This window comes from Pteropus vampyrus, unplaced genomic scaffold, assembly GCF_000151845.1.
Source record: "Pteropus vampyrus isolate Shadow unplaced genomic scaffold, Pvam_2.0 Scaffold92, whole genome shotgun sequence".
NCBI classification, from domain to species: domain Eukaryota; kingdom Metazoa; phylum Chordata; class Mammalia; order Chiroptera; family Pteropodidae; genus Pteropus; species Pteropus vampyrus.
In genome coordinates, this window is record NW_011888873.1 from 1695174 (window position 1) to 1714773 (window position 19600).

General features: G+C 34.7%; 2 protein-coding genes and 1 pseudogene across 7 annotated transcripts in view; 2 read left to right on the forward strand and 1 right to left on the reverse strand.

Moving 5' to 3' along the window:
* Window positions 1-4852, reverse strand: part of CUNH4orf47 (chromosome unknown C4orf47 homolog) — a 20101-nt gene extending 15249 nt beyond the window's left edge. The window contains exons 1-2 of one of the 5 annotated variants that reach the window (XM_023532892.1): window positions 3486-4852; window positions 866-1046 (exon numbers count right to left, since the gene is read on the reverse strand). In XM_023532892.1, the coding sequence (XP_023388660.1) occupies window positions 866-965 (100 nt within the window). In that variant the 5' untranslated portion in view covers window positions 966-1046; window positions 3486-4852. The other 4 variants (XM_011363998.2, XM_023532890.1, XM_011363999.2 and 1 more) reach the window with 4 other exon arrangements.
* The window catches only part of UFSP2 (UFM1 specific peptidase 2), a 29972-nt gene continuing 13706 nt past the window's right edge, over window positions 3335-19600 (forward strand). For both annotated transcript variants that reach the window (XM_011364005.2, XM_011364004.2), the window contains exons 1-10: window positions 3335-3460; window positions 5948-6026; window positions 6712-6895; window positions 6975-7041; window positions 9220-9377; window positions 9760-9952; window positions 11239-11385; window positions 17102-17266; window positions 17468-17592; window positions 19307-19383. In XM_011364005.2, coding sequence (XP_011362307.1) covers window positions 3458-3460; window positions 5948-6026; window positions 6712-6895; window positions 6975-7041; window positions 9220-9377; window positions 9760-9952; window positions 11239-11385; window positions 17102-17266; window positions 17468-17592; window positions 19307-19383 — 1198 coding nt within the window. In that variant the 5' untranslated portion in view covers window positions 3335-3457. The remainder of the gene's footprint in view (window positions 3461-5947; window positions 6027-6711; window positions 6896-6974; window positions 7042-9219; window positions 9378-9759; window positions 9953-11238; window positions 11386-17101; window positions 17267-17467; window positions 17593-19306; window positions 19384-19600) is intronic.
* On the forward strand, window positions 17861-17983 carry LOC111742375 (annotated as a pseudogene).

The following is a 19600-nucleotide window of genomic DNA, read 5'->3' on the forward strand; positions in this document are numbered from 1 at the left end:
TTTTTTAATTTGTTTATTTTTCAATTGCCATTTAGATAAATTATATTAGTTTCAGGTATTAGATATTTATGTACCTTATGAATAATCACCCCAATAAGTCTAATACCCATCTGACATCATACATAGTTATTACAATATTATTGACTATATTTACTATCCTATACTATACATGCCATGACGATTTCTTTTTTTCCCAGCTTTACTGAAGTATAATAGACAATTAGTTGCTCATATTTACATTGTACAATTTAATGCGATTTTTTTCAATTATAGTTGGCATATGATAATATATTAGTTTCAGTTGTACAACACAGTGATTAGAGATCTATATAACTAGTATCCTAGATCTATAAATCTAGTACCCCTCTTCCCCCTTACATGTTTTTTACAACATTGTTGAATAGCCAAAAATTTAAATGAGATTTAAAATGTTTATTTACTTTATGACTCTTCTAAAAATCCCTCAACTATCCAATTATCATTTCATTTTTCAAGAAGGAATCCTGGATGGCCTTTCTGGATGCAAATGTAAATGCTATTGGCATAGTGGAACGTCCCATCTAAGGGGGGAAAAAAGCAAAAAACAAAATATTCTGGGAGAAAACTGCCATGAACCCTTGGAAAGAAGTAAAATTACCTATGAGGGGAATATACAAAGGTAGGATAGTACAATATAATGAGCTTCCTGCTCTTATAAAATTATATTCTCTTACATGTATTGAAATTTCACAAGTTTATTCAATTTTAGAAGTAATACTTTAAAATATGGACCATTAAAAAATAGAATTTAACTTAAATACTAAATACGAATTTTCATATAGGAAATGGCCATTATCAGATTGTAAAGAAAACCAAATATACTTACGATTAAATTGTGTCACATATTTATCACCAACAGTAATATATTCCATTTCACTGAAGAGGCCAATCCTCTCCATATCAGTTTTCCCAATTTCTGCAGGCATGGTTGCTTCTTGCAGTGATGTTCTCTATAGAGGTAACTTCAAAAGGTTTCTTAAGACTACTTCTTTTATAGCTAAATCCTACTTTACATTGAAAAATACAAGAAGGAAAGTTTAGGAAAATGGTGATTATTAAATTTCAGTCCTTATTATTTTCAGTCTATAAGTTAACATTCACTATAAAACAAGTCACAAATTATATAAGCAAGGAATCTACTGTGTGGGGCTGAGGGAGAATAATGAGATTCAAAATTATCACCATGAACCCTCCTCGACTCTCCAGGTGAAATATCCACGAATTATGAAATATGTATGATAGCACTGTTGCCCTGCCATTCATCTGTAGTAAATGATAAAATTATCACTGCATAGTGTGGTATACTGTGTAAACAACATCTTTTGAGTTCAAGTTAGATTTAAAAATCATAGATACATAAGGTAGACCTTTTCAGTTTAGATCAAATGACTTAAACATACCACACTGTCTCTCATATTGAAAATTATAACTTAGCTTTTCAGAAGGCACAACACATATAGGTATTACCCTATAGTAGCTGAGTTGTTTCAAGTTTAATGGAGGGAGAGAACAATTGTCTAGGCAAGATAAAAACAAAGAAAAACAAAACAAACACAAATCCACAATGAATTCAAAGTATTTGTTAAAGGTAGACTACAACTGTGAGTTTTCTTTTGAAATATCATATTAGACATGCAAGTATTTATTCAGATATTTTTTCAATTAGACATATTCTAAAAAGGAAGACCAAAAAGCTAAGACTACTTGTCTTCATTTCATCATCATATTTTTAAAGCACCAATTAGATCTAGGCAATGGGCATACATTAGTGAATAGATCAAACACTGGGTTTATGCCTTGAATTTCCAGCAAGCTGTTTCAATGACACTAAACTTGCATATTGGGAAGTGTCGACTCATTTGAACATAAATCTTTGCTAATGTTTAATAATATCAAAGGAACAAGTGAACATTCCGTTTAAACTAAAGCATAAGAAAATACAACTCCTTCCTTCTATTCCACCTCTTCCTTTGATCAAGTATGCTTTAAAACTAGACGTCACTTAGGCTGCACAACTTGGATTTGCCTTGTATTTCAAAGCTCTATCCCTACTGCCCAACTGCAAAGGCTTCGTGTGCTGCTACAGGGGCTCCTAAGGCCACTATCACCCTCATTTGTCATCATGCCCCACCCCCACACTCCCTGGCACCTGGGTTCCTCTTGTCTTGTTTGAGTTCTCAGGTCAGGCTCTACAGCCACAGGACCATGGCACATGCTGTTTCATTTTAGGAATGTACTGTGCCAACCCTTTTCCTTCTCCCCAATTAACACTGAGCCTTCGCATTATTTAGCTCATGCATCACTTTTTTAATTCCCTCTATCAGAGCCGCATGTACTTTTCTCTTCAAACCCCCACCATGGTTATCTAGCGGGTTGTCATTTTACATCCACCGTGTAGAGATCCTTTAATTAACAGCTGTTTTCCCCCACTGAACTGTTGGCTCTACAAAGGCAGGAACCGTGGTATGAGCTTGGATTTTTATCACCGTATTCCCAGTGTCTGCGCAGCGCCTGGCACACAGCAATGCGAGCCTCAGAGCGAGGGAAGGAGTGAGGGAAGGCAAGAAGTTCTTGCCTTGAATTTTTCCACTACTTAACTCTTCTTGAGCAATATTTACAAAATCATTCATTCATTTATTTAGCAGGTACTTTGCAAAACCCTCCTCTGGGTAAAGCTCGCTGGTAGAAGCTAAGAAAAATGTGATTTTAAAAGGCATACGAGCTACCCCTAGAGAGCTTACACTCGGTAGACAAGAACATAATTAAGTAAAACACAAGTGGAACATGATGACTTCCCTTCGAAAGGTATGAATAAAGTGCCGTGGGGGTGCGCAAGAGGGGCAGAAAAGTTCTGGCTTAGGTGAGGAGGAAAAGATTTCCCATTATGGAAACGGAAGCTGGAAGTAGGTAGGAATCTAAAGGGCAACACTCGGGGGCCGCGAGGACCAAGTCACCTCTCCGAAGAGCACCCAATCCGACAACTGAGATCAGACCATCTCAGCTACAGTCTGGGTTTACCCAGCTGCAAGAACAAAGAGGTCTGCAAGTCACCCTCGCGCAAACGCTTCCCCCGCGGGACCTTGCTGCGAAGCGCCGCCACGCGTTCAGCACGCTGTTTGTGTTTATTATGGCGTATTGCCTCGGTTACGGGAGTGTCCATTCCAAGTGCGCTAGGGGAAGAAGTGTGAAGAGCTCGAATCTGCTTCGAGGAACACACAGACTTACGAGCTTAGGATAAGAATATTTCATTATCCAACCACGAGGAGCTGCAGCGTGGTACGCCCCATGACGTACTGCCGGGCATGTTGGGAGTTGTAGTCGGCCTTCCCGGGCCCCGCCCCTCTGTGACGTCACTTCCAGGCTAGCCTCCTGGGCCCTGGGCGGATGTCTGCGCCCCTGTCAGCGCCTCGCAGCAGACATGGTGAGTACCTCTGCTCGCTACTGACCCCATCGTTTCCCCTCGGACTTCGGTAGCCGCCACGAGTACGGCTTCACAGCCTTTGGAAGGAGCTGGTCCTGCCCGGGCTCACGATGGCAGCTGTGAACCCCGTGGTCTGAGTCGCCCTCTTGGCCTCCTCGCTAGGGCTGGAGTGACGTGCCCGGCACAACCTTGAATGCCCCCAGCTCAGCTGCGTATTGACGCAGGCTTCCTGCACCTTATGAATGTGTATTGAGAAGGAGGGATTGATTATTCAGCGTTTTCGAAGGTTTTGAAGAAGAATTGGACCTGGGAAAGATAGGAATAACTTGCTACAGATACTCGATACCTTTAGTTCCCGTGTGCCACACTTCTGGTTTCCTTTCTAATTGCTCAGCCAGGTCCTCCAATCCCTATCCTACGTGCGGTGGTGTTCATCAGGGATACTTTTCTTTACATCCTGTGGTTCCTCCTAAATTTGTATCCCCAGCTCAGACATGGATTCTGAGCTCCAGATCCACATATCTACTGACTGTACCTCCACTTGGGTAGATCATATGTATTTCAACCCAGCAAGTTCAAAACACTCGTCATTTCCACCTCCCCTGGTCCCACACCTGCCCTCCAGTGATCTCAACCTCAGTTAATTGTGCCACCACCCACCCTGTTGTGCATCCAAAAAACCTGGAAATCATCTTTGACAACCCTCTTCCCAACTCCAGAACGTCTGATCAGTAATTAAGTTCTATGGATTCTAATAAATGGCTCTAAATTGTCGCTCTCTGAACTCTTACCATCCTGTCCTTTCAACTATCAGATCTAACCATCTGCCAGAATCTTTTACATGGTCTTTTAAGCAGGCCTTCCCCAATCTGTGCCCTTGCCTGGAATGGGCTCTCCCACCTCCACCTCATCTTTCTCCTTTGGAATTGTTCATACTCATACCTACCAACCCTTCTGATCTCAGCTTAAATATTATTTCTTCAGAAGTCTAGGGAGAGTCTCGTGCTCTCACATATGATCTTTTATTGAATCATCACAATAACCATATAAGTGGTATATTTTATCATTAAATATTTTTTATTCAAATGTGTGTATAGTATTTTGTATGGTAGTATTCTGTATTTAATCAAGTTATTAAGAGCTATTTAGGTGTTTTTATTTATTTGATATGATGAACAAGAGTATGATAAGTGGACAACATTAAAGCTAAATTTGTCTTGAACTTTCCTGATTATTTCCTTAGGATAAATTCCTAGAAGCAGAATAGCACAAAGGTTGTGACCTTTCAACAGATATATGGAATAAATAAAATCAATCACCTTAAAAAACGTAACAAGGGATTTGTAAATTAGAAAAATAGTAATAGTAACTACTTCATAATCTTCTGAGGATCAGAGTCATTTTAACACAGTGACTTTTACATTTTAACAGTTTAGTAAATATTAGTAATTATTTACTTCAGAATATGGTCTTTCTCTATGGTGTGTTTCCTCAGCCTGTTTGAGCTCCAGATCCACATATCTACTGATTTTGAGAATCTAATGAAATCTTTGAAACCTCTTTCCAGAGGTTCACTTCCTACTCCACCTACCCTCAACAAAATGATACATTTTATTTGTCATATGTCATCAACTACCTGAAACTCAGCATTTGGACCCAAATTAAGAACTGCCGATAGATTCAATTTTACAAGTGCTGTTTTCCATTTATAAGTTGCAGACATTTTTCTATGTTGTTAAATATTCTTGTAAAGCATGATTTTTTATGGCTGTATAATAGTCATAATTATTTAAGCCATCTCCTGTTGTTGACATTTAGGTTAACATCTTTATATACACCTGAATCTTTGTGTTTTGCAGATTTCCTTAGACCAAATTCCTGAATGCAGAATCACTACTCCAAGAATATGACTTATATGTGAATATAAGTCTTTGATTCATATTGCCACATTGCCTTATGAAGAATTCTACAGTTCATACTCCCACCATTAGTGATATATTCATTTCTTGTTATCATTTTGACCACTGGATAGATTCAGTATTTTCATCCCATTCTTAAATTAGATTTTTATCATCGATGTTTTCATGTCATTGTAAAACCCATTGTTAAAACTATAATTTAGAAATATTGCCTTACAGCAATGGTCCTCAGCTTTTTCCCATTAGAATCACTGGCATGGAGGAGCTTTTAAGTTTCCCTGTCCCTAGACCCTCCTCAGACCAATTAATCAGAAGCTCTAAGGGTGCAGCCCAGGTATCAGTATTTTAAGTTCCTCAGGTGATTTCAGTGTTGAACAAAAGTTGAGAACCCCTGATTTAGAATTTAGGGTGTTTCATTTTGTTTTTCTCTAAAACAAAATCAACTCATGAAATAATTTGAAAAGTCCACATTAATTAACACTTTAACCTAAATTCAGTTTGATTCGAATTTATATGAGGATGAATTTGTTTTGTTTTACAATGGAATTTTTTGTTTTATTTGTCATAGGTAACTTCGGAAACAATGGATATACTCTTCCGAATAAGAGGAGGCCTTGATCTAGCTTTTCAGCTAGCTACTAATAATGGTGGGTCTGCTAAAAAACTGTCCTTTTTGATTATAAAGTTGAACTTTGATTATAAAGATGAACTATATTGAGATTCTCACCAGTTTGCAAATGAAACTGAGAGAGAAGTAGGATAAATAAATTGTCTAAGATCATACAGTTAGTAAGTTATTTAAATTAGATTTAAACTTAGACACTGTGCTCCAGCACCACCACTAGCCTAGGGGCTCTTCTGTGAAAATTAGAAAAAAGATGTTAGAAGTAGATGAATCTTGAAAATTTTATGCTGAGTGAAGGTAGCCAGACACAAATGTGTGCCACTTAATGTGTGATTCCATTTATATGAAGGTCCAGAATAGGCAAATCTATAGAAACAAAAAGCAGATAAGTTGCTGCCCTCTGTAAGTGTAGAAGGAATGGGGAATGGCTGCTAATAAATACAGGATTTCTTTTGGGGTGATGAAAATGTTCTCGAATAGATGATCATTGTGAAATCCCGTGAATATACTAAAAACAGCTTTACATGTTAAAAAATGAATTTTGTGGTCTGGATTTTATCTCATTTTTTATTAAAAAGGCAAGAAAGTTTTTTTATGATCATTGAATCTAGGGAATGGATACTTCTGCTTTTGTGTGTTTGGAAGCATTCAGGTTGAAAAGTTTTAAATTTTTCTCATCAACTTCTTTTTATATTCTTTTAATTTAGAAATTTTTATCAAGAAAGCACTAAAACATGTGCTGAGTGACCTGTCAACCAAACTTTCTTCAAATGCACTGGTGTTCAGAATTCGCCACAGTTCAGTATATATATGGCCTAACAGTGACATAAACAGCATTCCAGGAGAACTGACTGATAGTTCTGCTTGTAAGAGCATCATGCGCTTTATTCAGTGAGTATGTCTGAAGATTGCTAAAAATATTTCAGAACATCTTTCATGTTATAAACATCTTTGTGTATTAAAAATTTAGATTTGAACAGGAAGAAGACACAAAACAAAAATTCATGAGAAAGAAAGACAAAAAGTTATCAGACACGGTAAGTGAATCACCTGTCCTTTTAGTGGTAAAAATTTTAAGTCCTTGAATTTGGAGTTGAATGAGATTTTAAGGAGTATTTAATCCATCTCTTAGTTTTTTACAGAGCAGGTTATTGAGGTCCGGAAAGATAAGTGATGTGCAGAAGCTATATCTCTGTTTTACATATTTAAACTTCTGTCCCATTATAATACTTATCTTAAAATTTTTTGAATACTTTCTTTGTTCCCACAAAAATAAAACAACTCAAGTACATTTACACAAAGTATTTAAAAAATAAATAGAAAGGAATCATTCTGAAACATGACAGTGACACATTATGCTGTGTGAGATAGTAAATAATAAATGATTTACTTTTCTTCACACTGTTCTTGGTTCTTTTGATTTTTGAACCATGATGAGTACCTTCCTGCCATGTGCCACAAACTTTGCCAGACATTGTAGATAAAAAATGGAGCTACTTCTTCAAGGCAGGAAGTTGTATGAAATTAATTTACTTTAGTGTTTTTCCAGGTTGGTAGGGGAAGATAGCATGGATGCAAGGTTGGAGAGGTGGGCAGGGGACACTTCAGAAAAAGCTCAAATAAACCAGTAGCTATGGTAGCTATGATAATAGAAGAGAAAGGAAACAAGAGATATTAAAGAGATAAAATGGATTACACTTGGAAACTAATTGGATATGAGATGACCAGTTTCTTGCTTGGGTAAAAAGGGAAGTTGGCGAAGACATGAGATCAGTTTGGCACATGAGCTGTTAGTTTTACCAATTTGGAGTATACACAGAAATTGTGAGCTATAAATAATTATTTGAGAATTACTAGTAGGTAGAGCTTGACATTTTGAGGAGTACAAGTCAGTTATTTTGTAGAAAGTTCTTCAGTTTGGGTTCGTTATATTCTTCCTCGTGATTAGATTCAGGTTGTGCACTGTTGGTGGGAATACCAGAGAAGTAATGTTATGTCCTTCTCTGCACATAACATTGCAGAGGCATATGCTCTCAGTTTGTTCCTAGTATAGGTGATATTAACTTTGATCACTTAATAAATGTGGTATCTTCCACTTTTCTTTACTGTAAGGGTACTATTTTTTCCCCTTATAATTAGGAAGTATCTCATGGGAAGAAACTTTGAGATAATCTAATATCCTATTACTCATCAAATTTTTACCCACCACTTCTAGCATCAGTTAGTAATTTTTGCCAGAATCCAATATTAGTCTGATGGTTGTGAAGTGATTTTTTTTCTGAGTGGTGATTTTTCCTTCCATATTTATTAGATAACATTATACTGTGAGAAGAGCTTTTCCTTTACCCTATTTATCTATTATCTGCACAGAATCATAGATTCTTATTTTATGCAATTATTATTATACTATTATTATTTTGATGCTCCTATTTTTCAAGATTTGGCTGATAGAAACTTCTTCAAGCTAGTCGCAGTGTTTTTTTGACACTATATCTTTGAGTACTTCCTACCTTCTTCCATCAGCTTTTTCAGGCACATCATGGAGTTTTCCCTGTTCCAACTCAGCAATCAGCCATTTCTCCAAGGACTGTGCACGTGCATACATCCATACATCCATACTAATATATACACACACATACATAACATATACGCTCATATTTACCTATGTAAATCATACTTATACCTCCAGTTCTATTTCAACCTCACATAGTTCCTGACATTTTCCCAGGGAGAAACCTGACTTACAGTATCTTCAATATTTTCCTAAATCTGCTCAATATACAAAAACTATTTTCAGAATTGTTCATACCACTGTCAAAATCAAATCTATTAGAGTTCAGTATTTGTTTATAGTTCTTTGTGTCTTTAGAGCAGGATTATATAGTTTAAAAGTACCTTTAGTATATGGTTACTGTATCTTGTTCACTTGATTTTTGTTTTTAATTTTTAAGTCTATACAAAAATAGAGAGAATCGTGTAATGAACCCTGGTGAACCTATGCCAGCTTTAACATTGATCAATACATGGTCAGTCTGATTTCATCTTCACTCCCTACTCACTCTCCACCTCTCCTCAGATTATTTTGACGCAGAGAAGAAGTTTTGTTAGGATTTGAGCTTTAAACAATTTTCTGTAATATAGTTTTTGTCCTTAAAAAGTCCTTTTATTTAGTGTTCACTGTACTGTAAGTTGACTGCTACTGTTTATCTCTATAGCATCAAATAGTAAATATAGATCTTATGCTGGAAATGTCAACCTCTCTGGCAGCCATAACCCCCATCATTGAAAGAGAAAGCGGAGGACACCACTATGTTAATATGACTTTACCGGTTGATGCAGTTTTATCTGTCGCTCCAGAAGAAACATGGGGAAAGTAAGTATATTATAGAACCACTGCCGCATTTAAATGAGGACCCTGCCCCAAAGTAATCTGTGTCCATTTCTGAGTATCATATAAGCATATCCAAGGTGGTGGTGGTTATTTTTACTATGATTTATTCCTTGTTTAATATTAAACTAATCATCATCTAGTAATTAAATATTTATTTGGAGAAAGTACGGTACAAAACTTGTAGGGCTTTCTCTTTATCTACTCAGAGGAAATATAGAGTTTATTTAACTTTTCATAATTTAGACTTCCTTAATAAATTTGGTCCAATTAAGTTTTTTTTACTGTATCAGGGATATATTAACTCCATACTTTATCTTAGCCACTATAACTTTGGTTAATGCATGTGTATATTTTCCTCCCACAGAGTTCGTAAACTTCTAGTTGATGCAATTCATAATCAACTAACTGATATGGAAAAATGCATTTTGAAATATATGAAAGGAACATCTATTGTGGTCCCTGAGCCACTGCACTTTTTATTACCAGGGGAAAAAAAATTGGTAACAATTTCATATCCATCAGGAATTCCAGATGGTCAGCTGCAGGCCTATAGAAAGGTAAGACTAGTTCCTTTATTCTTAGGTAAAATGACTGTCATTCATTTTATATTTAATTACATATTTCTAGTAAGTGGAAATTATTTTATGGTTAAACTTTACAGTATGGAAACAGAATATTAGTTTAATATAGCATTTAATTTCTGTTCTAGAACTTTTTAAAATATTACAAATGAAAAAATATATTAAACCCATATGTAACATTTTAATTATATATGCTCGATGTGGTTCATATATTCTATGAAATTTTTTATTTTTCCATAATAAAATAATGAAAAGATGCTTAAATACATACCTAGAGCAGCTGATGAATGTTAATAAATACCTTTTCCCTTCCATTCAAATTTGTGATAAAGACTAGATTACAATTAGGGAATGGAAATTAGGATTTATGCTAATTCTAATTAGGATTTATGATAATACACTATCTCCCACTTCCCAGGGTTATTTGGGTTTTATTAAAGGCATTCAAAGAAATGAGATTTACTGGCAAAATGACTAGTTTTAGAGTGCCTGTTTTTGATGTGTGGCTTTGCCTGGCACCCATCAAAGTGTACCATGGATGCATCTTCCTAATCTCTGTCCCTGAGAAGAGACGTAATACTGTACCTCTCTGTAAGTGCTAGCTGAATTGACTTGCAGAGGCAACAGCTACAGGAGCTAATGACCCCATTCAAACTGCTAGAGCGCATAGGAGATATGAAAAAGAAAATGTCAAACTTTTCAAGGTAACAATTACATATTTCTATACAATTGGGAATATTTTCTCATTTTAAACGTGTATTTTTATTTTGATGCTATATTGGTTGGTTTCATACCACCAGTTTCTACTCTGAAATTTAATCACTATCCTTTATATTTAAGTACTTTAAGCATGATTTTTCAAAATATTTTGATATAAGTATGTCATTGTCATTAGTTATAATTTACTCATTTACAAGGCTGTTTGAAAACCACTCTTAATCCTGGATGTATTTTAAAAGACTGTGTTATAATAAATAATTAATTTTAAATTATTGGTCTGTCACTCTTAGCAAATTATTTTTATTTTTCTATGTTCCCTTCCAGTTTCTACCTATATACATAAACAAAAATAAATCTTAATTGATTTTAGTTTATTCTCACTCCCTTTGACCCTAGTCAATTAAATCATAAGAGTGTTTGATAACTTTTATAACTAATATGTAGTTCATTTCCTATGTTTTATATCTTTTAGTTTATTTACCGACTAGGAATCTAAATCATTTAACTTTTTTGGTCTTTCTCATGATTCTTATTTCCTTTAGGAGTTACATGATCTCTTCAATCTGCCTCATAACCGACCTTATTTCAAAAGATCCAATGCTTATCACTTTCCAGATGAACCATACAAAGATGGTTACATTAGAAATCCACATGCTTATCTCAATCCACCTAACATAGAGACTGGTATGGTGAGTTTAATAATTATTTATGGGAGTCAATTGATCATTAATGTCATTAGTTTTTTATTTATACCCAGTGGAATTTGTAAGGATTGATCCATAATGTATGTCATCCCTAAAACATAATTTACTATCCATTTCTTTTAATAATCATTGCTTAAGATAGCAGTAATTCACAGTGTTCTAAAATGGTTAGAAATATATAGTATGTACCACATTACTAAAATTCCATTCCCTAATTTCTTTAAAGACTTGTCCATTTTATTTTCATTCTGAACCTGAGAAATCATGCTAATTAAGGGGATATTCTACTCAAATCACACTGTAACAGAAGTCTGAGAATCGTGTAATGAACCCTGGTGAACCTATGCCAGCTTTAACATTGATCAATACATGGTCAGTCTGATTTCATCTTCACTCCCTACTCACTCTCCACCTCTCCTCAGATTATTTTGACGCAGAGAAGAAGTTTTGTTAGGATTTGAGCTTTAAACAATTTTCTGTAATATAGTTTTTGTCCTTAAAAAGTCCTTTTATTTAGTGTTCACTGTACTGTAAGTTGACTGCTACTGTTTATCTCTATAGCATCAAATAGTAAATATAGATCTTATGCTGGAAATGTCAACCTCTCTGGCAGCCATAACCCCCATCATTGAAAGAGAAAGCGGAGGACACCACTATGTTAATATGACTTTACCGGTTGATGCAGTTTTATCTGTCGCTCCAGAAGAAACATGGGGAAAGTAAGTATATTATAGAACTACTGCCGCATTTAAATGAGGACCCTGCCCCAAAGTAATCTGTGTCCATTTCTGAGTATCATATAAGCATATCCAAGGTGGTGGTGGTTATTTTTACTATGATTTATTCCTTGTTTAATATTAAACTAATCATCATCTAGTAATTAAATATTTATTTGGAGAAAGTACGGTACAAAACTTGTAGGGCTTTCTCTTTATCTACTCAGAGGAAATATAGAGTTTATTTAACTTTTCATAATTTAGACTTCCTTAATAAATTTGGTCCAATTAAGTTTTTTTTACTATATCAGGGATATATTAACTCCATACTTTATCTTAGCCACTATAACTTTGGTTAATGCATGTGTATATTTTCCTCCCACAGAGTTCGTAAACTTCTAGTTGATGCAATTCATAATCAACTAACTGATATGGAAAAATGCATTTTGAAATATATGAAAGGAACATCTATTGTGGTCCCTGAGCCACTGCACTTTTTATTACCAGGGGAAAAAAAATTGGTAACAATTTCATATCCATCAGGAATTCCAGATGGTCAGCTGCAGGCCTATAGAAAGGTAAGACTAGTTCCTTTATTCTTAGGTAAAATGACTGTCATTCATTTTATATTTAATTACATATTTCTAGTAAGTGGAAATTATTTTATGGTTAAACTTTACAGTATGGAAACAGAATATTAGTTTAATATAGCATTTAATTTCTGTTCTAGAACTTTTTAAAATATTACAAATGAAAAAATATATTAAACCCATATGTAACATTTTAATTATATATGCTCGATGTGGTTCATATATTCTATGAAATTTTTTATTTTTCCATAATAAAATAATGAAAAGATGCTTAAATACATACCTAGAGCAGCTGATGAATGTTAATAAATACCTTTTCCCTTCCATTCAAATTTGTGATAAAGACTAGATTACAATTAGGGAATGGAAATTAGGATTTATGCTAATTCTAATTAGGATTTATGATAATACACTATCTCCCACTTCCCAGGGTTATTTGGGTTTTATTAAAGGCATTCAAAGAAATGAGATTTACTGGCAAAATGACTAGTTTTAGAGTGCCTGTTTTTGATGTGTGGCTTTGCCTGGCACCCATCAAAGTGTACCATGGATGCATCTTCCTAATCTCTGTCCCTGAGAAGAGACGTAATACTGTACCTCTCTGTAAGTGCTAGCTGAATTGACTTGCAGAGGCAACAGCTACAGGAGCTAATGACCCCATTCAAACTGCTAGAGCGCATAGGAGATATGAAAAAGAAAATGTCAAACTTTTCAAGGTAACAATTACATATTTCTATACAATTGGGAATATTTTCTCATTTTAAACGTGTATTTTTATTTTGATGCTATATTGGTTGGTTTCATACCACCAGTTTCTACTCTGAAATTTAATCACTATCCTTTATATTTAAGTACTTTAAGCATGATTTTTCAAAATATTTTGATATAAGTATGTCATTGTCATTAGTTATAATTTACTCATTTACAAGGCTGTTTGAAAACCACTCTTAATCCTGGATGTATTTTAAAAGACTGTGTTATAATAAATAATTAATTTTAAATTATTGGTCTGTCACTCTTAGCAAATTATTTTTATTTTTCTATGTTCCCTTCCAGTTTCTACCTATATACATAAACAAAAATAAATCTTAATTGATTTTAGTTTATTCTCACTCCCTTTGACCCTAGTCAATTAAATCATAAGAGTGTTTGATAACTTTTATAACTAATATGTAGTTCATTTCCTATGTTTTATATCTTTTAGTTTATTTACCGACTAGGAATCTAAATCATTTAACTTTTTTGGTCTTTCTCATGATTCTTATTTCCTTTAGGAGTTACATGATCTCTTCAATCTGCCTCATAACCGACCTTATTTCAAAAGATCCAATGCTTATCACTTTCCAGATGAACCATACAAAGATGGTTACATTAGAAATCCACATGCTTATCTCAATCCACCTAACATAGAGACTGGTATGGTGAGTTTAATAATTATTTATGGGAGTCAATTGATCATTAATGTCATTAGTTTTTTATTTATACCCAGTGGAATTTGTAAGGATTGATCCATAATGTATGTCATCCCTAAAACATAATTTACTATCCATTTCTTTTAATAATCATTGCTTAAGATAGCAGTAATTCACAGTGTTCTAAAATGGTTAGAAATATATAGTATGTACCACATTACTAAAATTCCATTCCCTAATTTCTTTAAAGACTTGTCCATTTTATTTTCATTCTGAACCTGAGAAATCATGCTAATTAAGGGGATATTCTACTCAAATCACACTGTAACAGAAGTCTGATAAAAGTACTTTTCTGTGCAGCATGGACTGAGTTGCAAGGGGTAGGTCTTTACTAAAAGTCACTGAAATACGGAGTGTGGGGGAAGGGTTCCTGTAAGGATGCGTGTAGGCCAGTAAGAAAAGATCTCATGGGCATCCAAGAATAGGAATGCTTGTATAGGAATGTACAGCTGGGCCTCTTAGTACAAAGCAGCTCCTTCAGTCCTGGGCCTACATTGACTTCTTGATGGTATTTCTGCTGCTTTTGATCGTAACTGGCCTATTCCTTCCCCTTATCTTTTCTCAGCCTCATAGCTTCTGTTCCTTTTGTTACGTGAATTATTTCAGCTTGTGTATAACTTTTCCCTTCTCTTCCTCACAGCTGCTCATTGTATGCATCTGTTCAGCCTCATTCCCTGCTACTTTCTGCCTGATTCACACTGCACCTCTCAATTTGAATTCCTAAGAGAGGAAAACTTGGCCCTCTTGTCGTGGCATTTATTCAGGACCTGCTGAGTCTCCAAGCACTTTGTAAGGGAATTTTAAGAATTAAAAATGAATACATGATACAGTGTCTACCCTAAAGGAGTAAAGGAGCCACCCTTCTAGTCCTAGCCATCAGAGTGCACTTGGGACAACAGTTCCACCTGCAGAGCTACGGGCAGACCAGCTTCCCCTAGAAAGATCTTGGCTGGGCACTTACTGTTACATGTATAGATAAGTGATAACATATGATTTCACTTATTTCACTTATATAGGAGGAAATCTTGAGACCTCTTACTAGTTAAAAATCTTGCTGTCACAGTCATGGAGCCATAGAATCGAAAAACTTAAGAGTCTCAAACAATATAACTCTTGATGGTCTTCTAATTATTACATTAATTTTCTCTCTCAGACTGTATGTGAAACTCCTTTAGGGTAGATGTGGTATCACATAGTCAGTTTTAATTCTTAATACTTCCTTACAAAGTACCCGGACATTCAAAAGGTACTAAATAAATGCTGATTTTTGATAATGAAATGGTTCATTATCTCTATTAGAGATACAAGAAGCATTTATATTTTTAAAAATTTATTATATAACATTTGATGTGTACGTATAACACATATGTAAATTGTAAAGCATAGTAAGGAAATGAACACTGGCAAACTCCTTACCCAGTTTAAGAACTAGAACATCACCAGTCTACCTTGTGTGTTCCTCCGCCTCCTCCCATCCTTGAGAGGAACTATTATACTGAGTTTTATGTTCATCATTCACTTCCCTGTTTTAAAATAGTTTCATCATAGATGTATATAGTTCTTCAACAATATAGTTTTTAATTTTTCTTGATTTTGAGATTTATAAAAAGTGTCATTGTATGTATAGTTTTCTATAACTCACTTTTCACTCAATATTGCATATCTAAACTAAGATTTATCCATGGTATTGTGTCTAACTATAGTTCAGTTATCTTTATTGCTGTATAGTATACCTTTGTATGATTTTTTTTCAGGATTTTTACTATTTAGACAACCCTGACTAGTCCAGGAATAGTCCAGGAAAATCTCCCCATCTTAAAAGCCTTTATTTAATCACATCTACAAAGACCTTTTTCTTTCTTTCCACGTAAGGTAGCATCCACAGGTTCCAGGGATTAGGTGTTTTGGGGGCCAATTCTCAACCTGTCATAATTGTCTAGTTATAAATTTTCTATGTGTGGTTGGTTAAGAATATATATATTCTCTAATTATTGGGTGAAGATTTTATATTTGTCCATGACTCTTCTTACCTAATTTTTAAAATGTAATACTAGTTTGTCAAAAAAGACTCATATCCCTAGCATAATACTACAAGAAAGAATTTATATGACACTGGCCCTTATTTAAGAATCTTTAAATAGCATACCTGGGCTATAATCATGGCAGGTTTACAAAATTGCAGAAACATTCTTCCTATCCCATTATATGAATGCTTCATTTGTTCATTCCTTTATTCCTTCCTTTATTCATTCACCATTTATTCAAAAAACATTTATTGACTATTACCTTTTTACCAAGTCCATTGCATTAGCTTGGGCCCTGAAATAACACAGTATACACCCTTACTGAACTCACATAGTAGTGTGGGTAGGGAGATATTTGAATAATAATAAGGTGTCAAGTAGTGGTGTTTTGAAAAAAAAAATTAAAGCAGGATAGAGAGTGACAACCAGGGCAGGGGTGGGTGGTGAGGGAGTGAGCATGCCATTTTTGGATGGAAAAATCAGGGAAGGCATCTCTGACATTTGAACAGAGAGACCTGAGTGAAGTAATGGTGCAAGCTCTAAAATTATATGGGAAAAGTATTCCAGGCAGACGACACCATAAGGCTCTGATATCAGATTGTCTCTGGCATATCTGAATCTAAAGCAGAGCGAGCAACACGGCAAAGTGGAAGTAGATGAAATTGGAGAGGAGGCCAGCATGCAGCACTTGACAGGCCTTATATATCCTTTGGTAAGGGCTTTGGACATTTAGTAAAAAGCCAAGACAATATAATGTTGAACTGTCGTTCTTTAAAGGCATTTTTATAAGGAACCAAAGGAACAGTCTAGCTCTGAATACAGTAGACTTGACTCAGGTGTGTGTAAAGAATATATGCATCTAAAGTTAATATTTTACTATATTCATTCTTTTTATGTAGATTTATGCAGTCCAGGGCATATACGGTTATCATCACTATATGCAGGATCGGATTGATGACAATGGCTGGGGCTGTGCTTATCGGTCTCTGCAGACTATCTGCTCTTGGTTCAAACACCAGGGATACACAGAGAGATCCATTCCAACACACAGAGAAATTCAGCAGGTATAGAACATGCCATTTTAAATTATAATCAATTGTACAGTTCATTAGCCCTTAATATATCATTAATAATTATTACCTCATGGTACAGACTTATTTCTGTTTTGAAGGAAAAAATATATTGGTAATCAAGGAAAATGCCCTAAGTGTAATTTCTAATAGTTATCTTATATATGGGTTTTTTGTATTTTTAAATACATAAAGGCTCTAGTTGATGCTGGGGACAAACCAGCAACATTTGTCGGATCAAGGCAGTGGATTGGATCTATCGAAGTACAGCTGGTACTGAACCAACTGATTGGTATAACTTCAAAAATACTGTTTGTCAGGTAAGGACACATTAAGAAATTACAAAAATCATTTCAAACAAGTTTGTCATTTTATTAAAATTATCAAAATATTATATTTTTTCCACACATTTGTTTTCACTCCTTTTCTTCTTCCACATTGCCTCATTGTTTTATAAACCTAATTTTTCTTAACCCTAAACTTTTTTTGGTTAATGTTTAGAAGACTGAAGTTTATGAGTAAACTCTGTAATATATACTTTTATGATAGCAGCCTAATGTTAGCCGCGAGAAGAAAAACTTGGAAATAGTCTACAGCCATGCTACCCTGAACAAGCCTGATCTTGTCTGATCTCAGAAGCTAAGCAGGGTCAGGCCCGGTTTAGTACTTAGATGGGAGACCACCTAGGAAGAAGACTAGGTGCTGTAGGCATAAAACATGAAATAAAATAAAAAAATAAGGAACTGTAAGCTGACAAGGTCCTTGCAATCTGTGAGGTTAACCAAGGGTTGCCTCCCTTAAAAATTTTTAAAAAAAAAAGGAAAGAAAAACTTGGAAATATGTCAACTTTGAGTGAAGTTATAGAAAATCAAGTTTTTATGCTCAAGTCTTTAAAAAGTCTTGAAAGCAGAAAATCAAATGTTGATTTATGACTGACCTTTCTGTTTACTTCCTGTTCTTTCTCTTAAGATGTTAATAAACGAACATGTCCATATGTCTGAATAGCATGTTCATTTCAGTCTTTCCAGTATAGCTTAACTATAATTCTGACATTAAAATATGAGCAAATCTAAATTAAATAAGATTGATTTTTGTGGCCATAACTGGCTTCCTCATTTTATGAGCTGTATAAGATAGAAAAAATAATTTTCTATCATGGCAACCTTGATTAATTCAGTAACATCCTTATTCGTCCATGTACTTGAATACATCTTGTTTCACAGTTGCAGCCTGGATCAGCTATGGAAATCAGTGCTAATAAATAAATGATAGATTAAGTAGTGAAGCATATGGTGATTAAAAAGTGAAAGTTTTATTGCTTCTCGGCCTTTAGCTAAGATCAGGTGTAAAAAATGAAAGTTTTGGCACATTAAAACATTATACATTCTTTACTGGGCAAGAGCTAAAGTTTAGTACCACCTGGCACCTCCAATCTAAAAAATATCTCCCTTCATCCGTCCATCTTTCTCTTCTCAAAAGTACAACTTGTACAGGATGTTGAAATATTCCCTAAAAATATGTTGTACTCCAAAGCATTTTGTAAATTTTCACATTAGTTTTACAGACATTGTCTATTTTACTCCTAGAATCTCCTGTCGTATAGACAGGGCAGGTATTATTTGTCCCAATTTAAAAATGAAGAAATACAGACTAAGAGTCTGACAGCAAGGAGACAAGAACCAAAGGCTTAAAATTCATTCTTCTGAAATTAAATCCACCTATAAAAGCCCCCTGAACATCAAGGTAACTGTTTTCAATCTCATGTTAAAAATCCAAGACCTTTATGCAGTTCCAGAAATGAAGAGTCAAAGTCTTCTTGCTTCTTTCCTAACACATTTAGTGGCCTTAAATATTTAGAAAGGTTATGTTGCTCTAACTTGCTCTCTCAGTTGGTTCCCTACCACTTAAATTTGTTTTAGTTTTTTTCAGTAATCAAAAGAGAAAACAAAAAGGTAGAAAACATTGGTTCTTAAGCTCATTATTAGACCATAGTGTTTTAAATAATTCTTCTGATAGAAAATGGTTTCTTTCTAGCCAAGGTTCTGAAATGGCCTCGCAAGGACGGGAACTGGCCAATCATTTCCAGAGTGAAGGAACTCCAGTAATGATCGGTACGGTGTTTGGATATCTTGGGCTCCTTTGGTAGAGTGGAGAGTATGTAAAACTTACCATTAATATAAATATTTAATGTCACATAAAATCAGTCATTTTAGAACATTTTAAAATTAGCTTTTCTACCGTACAGATTGACCTCTGGATATTTTAAAATTTGCAAGGCAGGAGGAAAGTTATAAAAAAGATTATAATAACCAAAAGAAAAGGCTAAGA